General features: G+C 46.1%; 1 protein-coding gene across 1 annotated transcript; it reads left to right on the top strand.

The window, feature by feature from the left end:
• Nucleotides 1–3375, top strand: LOC128360629 (uncharacterized). The gene has a single exon (XM_053321099.1). The coding sequence runs from the start codon at nt 90–92 to the stop codon at nt 3318–3320; it is 3231 nt and encodes a 1076-aa protein (XP_053177074.1). The 5' UTR covers nt 1–89; the 3' UTR covers nt 3321–3375.
• The last annotated feature ends 5775 nt before the right edge of the window (nt 3376–9150 follow it).

Raw genomic sequence — 9150 nt, forward strand, 5'->3', positions numbered from 1 at the left:
CCCATGCAAACGGACAATCGACAACGAATACATGCATATGCGGCAAGAGCTGCAAAAACCCGCGGGGTTTGAAGATCCACCAGACCAAGATGGGATGCTTGGTGAAAGAGCAGCCAGAGCAGCGCGCAAGGAACAGTCTCCGTGAGTTGCAGGAGGAGCTAGTGGGGCATGAGCCCCACAGCCCCCCACACACTCCAGAGGACCTTGGTGAGACGCAGGAGGACCGGGGCCAGGAGTCACCCCACAGTGCCCAGGACCTCCACGCTCGGGAAGCCCTAGATCCAGACACCCCACAACACCAAAAGCGGGTTAAGTGGCCTCCAGCCAGTAAAGCGAGTGAGTGGCAGAAGCTTGATGACGATTTGGAGGGTATCCTGAAAGCCACAATGAAAGGAGGGGCAGACAGGAAACTCCAAATAATGGCCACCATGGTCATTAGCATTGCCACTGAAAGGTTTGGAATGATTGAGAAGCGTGCTGCGGCAAAGCCTTACTCCAAGAACCGCAGGGCAGAAAAGATCTCACAGCTGCGACGGGAACTCAGGGACCTGAAGAACCAGTTCAAGGGCGCAAGTGAGGACCTGAAGCCGGGGCTGGCAGAGATTCGCTGTGTTCTGAGAAAGAAGTTGCTAACCCTCAGAAGAGCAGAGTGGCATCGGAGACGGGCAAAGGAAAGAGCGAAAAGGCGCGCTGCATTCCTAGCTAACCCCTTTGGGTTTACCAAACAGCTGCTAGGCCAGAAGCGCAGTGGACATCTAACCTGCGCAAAAGAGGAGGTAGACTCGTACCTCCACGAAACATACAGTGATGCAGTGAGGGAGGAGGATTTGGGTGAATTCAGAGACCTGATCAAGCCACCTGAGCCAACCTGTGAGTTTAACATCAAGGCCCCCACCTGGAAAGAAACTCAGTCAGTGGTCAAAGCTGCAAGGAACAACTCGGCTCCTGGACCCAATGGTATACCCTACCTGGTGTACAAGAGGTGCCCCAAGCTCCTGAACTGTCTCTGGAAAATCCTAAGGGCAATCTGGAGGCGAGGGATTGTTGCCCACCAATGGAGATCCGCAGAAGGGGTGTGGGTTCCGAAGGAAGAGAGGTCCACCACCATCGAGCAGTTTAGGACCATCTCGCTGCTCAATGTCGAGGGGAAGATATTTTTCAGTATCCTTTCCCACCGGCTGTCAGACTTCCTACTTCGAAACCAGTACATTGACACTTCAGTGCAAAAGGGTGGGATCCCAGGGGTACCAGGGTGCCTGGAACACAGTGGAGTGGTGACACAGCTGATAAGAGAGGCCCGAGAGGGGAAAGGGAACCTATCTGTGCTTTGGCTGGATCTAGCTAATGCATACGGCTCCATACCCCACAAGCTGGTGGAGGTGGCATTGGAGAGGCACCATGTCCCATGTAACATCAAGGCCTTAATCATGGACTACTATAACAGCTTCCACCTCAGATTCACTTCTGGTGCAGTTACATCAGAGCGCCACCGGCTTGAGAAAGGGATCATCACTGGATGTACCATTTCAGTGATTCTCTTTGCCTTGGCCATGAACATGCTGGTCAAGTCAGCCGAGCCGGAGTGCAGAGGGCCCACAACCAAGTCCGGCATCCGTCAGCCCCCCATCAGGGCGTTTATGGACGACCTGACTGTGACAACAACATCAGTACCAGGGTGCAGATGGATCCTCCAGGGCCTGGAGAAGCTTACCACCTGGGCCCGCATGCGCTTCAAACCAGAGAAATCCAGGTCTCTAGTCCTTAAGGGAGGGAAGGTGACTGACCGGTTCAGCTTCTTCCTTGGAGACACCCAGATTCCATCCGTCACAGAGAAGCCTGTGAAAAGCCTGGGGAAGATCTTCGACTGCTCCCTGAGGGATACAGCTTCCATCAGGGCCACCAATGAACAACTCGATGGCTGGCTAAAGGCAGTGGACAAATCTGGTCTCCCGGGGAAGTTCAAGGCATGGGTGTACCAGCATGGCATCCTGCCCAGGATATTATGGCCATTGCTGGTGTATGAATTTCCCATGTCCACCGTGGAAGGGTTTGAGCGGAGGGTCAGCAGCCACCTCCGACGCTGGCTGGGGCTCCCTCGGAGTCTCAGCAGCCTTGCCCTCTACGGCAACAACAACAAGCTGAACCTACCAGTCAAGGGCCTCACGGAGGAGTTCATGGTTGCCAGAGCAAGGGAGGTCCTCCAGTACAGGGAATCGAAGGACCCAAAGGTGGCTCAAGCTGGCATTGAGGTCAGGACAGGCAGAAGGTGGAGGGCGCAAGAGGCGGTGGACCAGGCTGAAGCTCGGCTGTCCCACAAAGAGCTCGTGGGATCTGTGGCCACTGGCCGGGCAGGACTGGGAACCGTACCAACTACCCACCTCAGCAGGCTCCGGGGCAAGGATAGGCGGGACCGGGTCCAACTTGAGGTGCGGGCTGGAGTCGAGGAGCAGCGTGCTAGCCAGTGGGTGGGGCTAAGGCAACAGGGCGCGTGGACCAGATGGGAGGAAGCCATGAACAGAACCATCTCATGGCCGGAGTTGTGGAAGGCGGAACCGCTCCGCATAAAATTCCTCATCCAGTCTGTTTACGACGTCCTGCCCAGCCCTTCAAACCTCTTCCTTTGGGGCAAGGTTGAAGCTCCATCATGTACCTTGTGCCAGGGAAGGGGAACGCTTGAACACATCCTCAGCAGCTGTCCTAGGGCACTTGGAGATGGTCGCTACCGCTGGCGCCACGACCAAGTACTGAAAGCAGTTGCTGAGTCCATCCACTGTGCCGTCGACTACAGCAAGCGCTTACCACCACCGAGGCACGGGAAGGCATTTGTGAAGGCTGGGGAAAAACCCCCTCCCCAACCAAAGGCCCAAACAGGACTGCTGGGAACAGCTAAGGACTGGCAGCTGAGGGTGGACTTAGGAAAGCAGCTGAAGTTCCCCGTGAGCATCTTGAAAACCAGCCTGAGACCAGACATTGTGCTGCAATCAGAGTCTTCCAAGCAGGTTATCATGTTGGAGCTGACGGTGCCTTGGGAGGAGAGGATGGAGGAAGCCAGTGGGAGGAAGAGGGAGAAATATGCAGAGCTGGTGGAGGACTGCCGCAACAGGGGGTGGCGAGCAAGATGCTTGCCCATTGAAGTCGGGGGAAGGGGCTTTGCAGGGAAGTCACTCTGTAGAGCCTACAGTCTCCTAGGCATCACAGGGGCAAGGAAGAGGAGAGCCATCTGCTCAGCTACAGAGGCCGCTGAGAAAGCTTCTCGGTGGCTGTGGATCCAGAGGGACAAGGCGTGGACGAGCGCTTCTTGGACACAGGCCGGGAGCTGATCACTCCCGGTCGGGTCGCCTGGGTGAGGGGGTCTGAAGTTGAAAGACCCGAAACCCCCCGTGACCCCAGGTACTATCACTGATGATGTGTCCAAGAGTCTGCATCACGAGATGTATCTAACAACCAGTGGAGACATTATCTGTTGTTTTAAAACTGTTGTCAGGATAATAATAAAATCCGTCAGTCATCTTCTCAGCCAAGTTGATGAATACTGTGAACAAGTAAGTAAGTGCTGCTGCAAATATCTGAGATAGAAATTGTGAAGGGTAAAACTGAGAAAGCGGCAGATAATGACAGAGTGGCAGAAGTTCAGAATATATTGGATTTAATGTTTGTTTAGTTTTATGCTCTTCATTTAGCAGCAACCAAAACACAGCAGGAGATACCAGACATTGATACTGAAAGACAAACGGAAACAACACTCACACATTTTGCACACACACGAATAGATACTGTATATATGTAGAGCTTACCATGGTCATGCCCCCTACCACGTACTCACTGTTAGCCCTTTCTGCCCATGTGACTTGCAGATATTTATGTTTCACAGTATGGTTCAACTCCACCTCCTCCTTCACCTCCTCCTCCAACACCACCAACTCCACCTCCTTCTCCTCCTCCTCCTCCACTACCTCCTCCTCCAACACCTCCACCACCTTCTCCCCCCTCCTCCAACACCTCCACCTCCTTCTCCTCCACTACCTTCTCCTCCTCCACCACCTCCTCCACTACCTCCTCCTCCAACACCTCCACTTCCTTCTCCTCCACCACCTCCTTCTCCTCCTCCTCCACCACCCCCTTCAGTTTGTTATTAAGGTTGCTCAACAGGAGTTTAATAGTTGCCAAGAACATGGGGCAATAGAAGCATAAAAGCATTGAGAGACCTTAATAATGCAGCTTCAATCTAAGACTACTGCAAATTACTTTTGAAACAAACTTCCACTGAACTTTCCAGTGTTGCCATACATTTACTACAGAATAGATCAGCAGCAAACGTCATGATGATGGACAGGAACTAAAGGAATAAGTATGTAAAAGTCACAGATTTGGTGAAAAGAAAAGAAACGTTTAAAGTCGTGAAACATGACCCTGTTTGTGGCGTGCTTGCCATCTAATCAGCATGACAAATGGAATAATACTCACAAAATAAACAATTAGTTGTAAATTGCTTTCCAAATTACATCCAGCTATTACATCAGCTGGGTGTTATTTAATAAAGATGTCATATGAAGAAAAATATAGTCATTCATTATAGTGAGAATTACTTACCAACCAATTTTTTTCTTCACATTGTATAAAAAATGATGACTTTTCTACTAGTTCCTATATGCCATTCACAATTTTCAAAGGTGGTTGCAGTGACCAAGGCTGGCCACTCAAGTAAAGTGGGTCCAACAGTTAAAATTAAGTCCTAACAGTGCAGCAGTGCAGTGGGGCGCAGTGGAGTATAGACGATACAATCAGTCCCACTGGCCTACAGCAAACACACACAAAAAAAAAAAAAAACCCAACTGTGAGAGGTGCCACAGAAATACAGGAATCTGTACTCCGTGGAGGTTGTTGCCTAAAATTATAGTTATTTTAGAGTTGGGGGTGTTCATGTCAGCTCACTGAATGGTTGATTTCCAGTAAATTGACTCTCACAACTAAAAGACTGTGAAGGAGGAAAAGAGGGGATTACTGACTAAAAAGCAAAGGATACAAGTGTGATGACAGTGATGCTGCATAAAACAAAGACAGAACAGGAAATGAGTTTTAATCACCCAATTGGCAGTTTTGTTTGGTATATAGTTAGTCTTTTCACAGAGATGTAGATGTGTAAGCTTATATGCAATTGACTGGGGGAGTTATGTGTAAAATTAGGGAAAGGTTTGTTAGATAACCACATTTGCATTATATTTTACATGTTTTTTACGGCTATGGGGCATGATTCTTTTCAGACAGATATCAGATCACCAGACTGACAAGCATGACAATGTTTATCACCATTTCTGGATTTCTCCACATACATTGACCTTTCCTAGCTGCCAAAACAACCCACACAGCTTGACAACCAATCTTTGTAATCTGCCATCGACTGTATCAGACAAAGATAGATGTGCGGTACTGTACACGTTAGTGACGTCAGGTGTAAAGGTCTTACAGCAACAGTGCAGACAGGAAAGCTCAAGCAACGACTAGCCCTCGGGTTTAAAGAAACAACTACATCAGTCAGTGCCATTCGGGTTATAGATGGAAACAAAATCAGCTCAATCGTGTTTATTTTGTGCTTCCTTAAATGTCTATTCATGTCATATTAAATTTATACTAGCCAAGTGTTATTTCCAGACTTGTTTACTGCAAATAAAACCATGAAATAACTTAAAACACTTGCCAACTTACATCCACACTTAAACACAACATACATTTTCTGTTTTATTCTAGTCTGCAGTATTTGTCTTCCAACCACACGTGTTTCTTTTGCTCTTCAAGGCAAAGGATAGAAAAGGAGGAATGAAGGACAGAACAGTATTTAAAAAAGCCAAGTACAGTGGATGACAGAATAGAAGAAGAGAAAGCAGGAGAAAAGAGGAGCAAGGATGACAGAGGATCAAACGACCGAGAGAAAGATGACAAGAGGAAGAGGGACATCGAGGGTGGACACGTGGAATAGAAAGGCAGGGGCCTGAGGAGAGAAGAGACAGTTGGCAACACTTTGACACAACAAAAGCCAGAAGCGCACTATACTGCCGAAGAAAAAACCAAGCTGCTGCCAGAAAGGCGGAGGGGTGAGAGGGGAGTAGAGACAACAGGGTGAGAGAGAGAGAGACAAAGGCGTATTGATGTGTGCGAGTGAGACAGAGAGACCAACACTACAGAGGCTGTGTGTTCGTAACGTGTTGGCAGGGAGGCACAGTTTGCAGAGGACAGACAAAATGTAACTGCGAGCAAAACTAAGATCCAAGTTCAGCAGTAGGACAAGAAAGAAGAAGGGATTGATCAGGGCAAAACAGATAGAAAATGAAAATATTTCAAGGTTAAAATCTGGCGGGGAGTTCCGGTCCTCTGAAATGAGGACTTAGTACTAGTAACTTAGAACTGCATTCTATCAAAAGGCCACCAGGGGGCAACCGTTTTGGTGTCAAAAGGACTTCCGTCTCTATACAAGTCAATGGAGAATTCACCAACTTCTCACTTGATTTCTAACCTCAGTAAACGTTTTCAAAATGTGTTTATGGTCTCAATCGCTAGTTTAAAGCCTTCTTCAAAGCAGTATGATGTTCATTTGTGAAATTTTGGCCTCCTTGATTTTATATTTGACGATAAAGCAGGGTATGCATTAGGGCGTGGCTACATCCTGATTGACAGGTTGATTGCCCTATGTCCTCAAGATCCAGCCTTTGCAACCATAGCAACCTCCCTGCTCCGCCCATGGCTCCGCCTCATGCCCATATAAGTAGAATCCGTGTTTTTATTTTTCCCAGCATGCACCTGAAATTTTCAAGATGGCACTGCCCAGATTCGAAACTTTTGGCTTCCGAGCAGCAGTCCACAAACCAATGGGTGACGTCACAGATGTTACGTCCATTTCTTTTATACAGTCTATGGTTGTGACACTGAGCCACTTCATATCATGTCCAACCAGTTATTAAAGGAATAGTTCAAACAAATGTGAAAAATTATTATGGCTGTCAGGTCTGTGTAAAATTCAAATGTGCAATGATTTTTCTTTTTTGCCCATTTGGGACCTAAAGTGAATGTATTAGCAAACAATCTCACATTTACACAGCCAACAGAAAAAGGGCAACATTAGCATTCATTTGGTGTCATACCCCAGGACATCAGTCAAGTCTAAGCCCAGTGTTCACTCTCATTTTAGCTGTGTGCTGGTTTCCACTCACTCCTGGGGGGAATATTTAGCTTTTAAGCCAAAACAAGGAATTAAAAGATGCTAAAACAAAATGGATGCAAACTATATCTGGTATGTTTACTTCTTGTTTTTAGAAAAATGTTGATAAGTGCAGCTTGAATAGATGTTTGTCATCAATTATGTTGATAATGTTTTGGGTTTATTCTCTCAACAGCATCATGGCCCAGCAGTGGTTTAAAAGTCATTTGCAATGAGAAACTTGTTTTTCAGACACACAATTGGAGTGCAAAAGGTTTCACATGAATGACAAAAACAAGCCATTGGAAAGGTGTTAAGGATGTAGCTGCTAATATGATCCCATCCCGTGATCCGTGACTTTGCCACAAAAAATTCCAGCCATTGGCTCTTGGAGCACCATCGAAAGCAAATACACCTTAGGGACTGTTTCGATCAATATTTCTCCGGCTCACAAGGATGACAAGTGCAGTTATCATTTTGGTGGTTTAGCAGTAAAGGAGAAAAAAGACTGACTGGGCTGTGACTGTGACTAAGCCATACAGACAGTCACTAATCAGTTCACTAATTGATAAATGTTTGCGCTGCATAAATTATATATCTTTATGACTGTCGGGTGTTGCTTGTGGAGATATGAACTGTTATGTGGTAAGTGTTAATTTAGTGGAAGGGGGGTTTTTCACCAGGAACAGCAATTACACATGGTATCCCTGCAGGTTAATGTCATGAGTTGATGCTCTCACTAATCCATAATTTATCTAGACTGATTTCTTATATGACTTGTTGCATAATTAATTACACAAACCACTCACTCAAAGACAGTATATGAAGAAGTTCCAGTAGAATGAATACTGTGTGAATACCTTCACCTGTACCACTTGTTTGAAACCTGAGCAGAGGGCCACAGCTTGGTAGAAAAACATAAAAGTCTCTTTTCGTGAGCATGGCTGTGTTTGGGTCTCGCAGCAAACAGTGCATCAAAGCTGCATAACTGTCTGTTTTGTTTAGGCGTATATGGCTGTCTTCTTTTGTCTGTTTGTCTGCTTAGCTTGCTGACTGTGTGGGGAAAAGAGTTTAAATATTGATGCATTTTGGAGATGGAAAATGTAATGAAGAATCCATGCCAGGCCTTCAGTTTAACAGCACCACAGTGACACTGAATGAAACAGCTCGTCTATCAGAGAACACTTAAATTATAGTGAAATAAAACGTCCTGTGTGTTATGCTAAAATAAGGCTTCCTTTGTTTTCCAAAGGGCGTTTAGCCTTGGCAAAAATAAAATGTTTAATTGAAGCACTGACATGATTTCTTCATAATTTATGCATCAGTCCATAATGTGGAAAACACGCTACTGTGACATTACAGTGTAGTTGTTTGTCTCGTTTAAACTCCACAATGCAAATATTGACTACCATTTTGTTTTTAGATCAAAATTTGACCAAAAAAAGTAACTTTGAAAAATATCCTCCTGTTTTCCTAATATCTCCTCTGCACTTCTTTTTCCATATAACTTCACTCCCCTCCAGTTTCTCTATAATCTATGTTGATATTCATCAGATGAAATGAGGTGGAAAGACAACACTCCATTAATATCCTGTGCTCTCCTGAACATCTACAGTGACATGTCAATACATTAGCAATGACAGATGAGTTCACTGATCTGCAGTAACACTGAAGCACATCTTACTACCTTCTCAGTATTCTAAAACACCCACTACTTTGCAGACAAACAGAAGAACAGCCGGTAAACAAACTCCCAAACATGGAAATATACACAAACAGATTGTTCATTAACAACCCTCAGAAGATTGTGGAGGGCAAGTGTGCATATAGCTTTCCCTTTCAGGTTCATGTGTATGTGAGCAATCAGATTCCAGAGGGAGAAACAGAAAGAGACAGAAATCTACGGAGCAGGAAAACAGAAGATAACACACTGATGTAAAACGTGCTGTCAGCTAAATCAA

This window comes from Scomber japonicus, chromosome 6 (genome assembly GCF_027409825.1).
Source record: "Scomber japonicus isolate fScoJap1 chromosome 6, fScoJap1.pri, whole genome shotgun sequence".
Classification (NCBI taxonomy): Eukaryota; Metazoa; Chordata; class Actinopteri; order Scombriformes; family Scombridae; genus Scomber; species Scomber japonicus.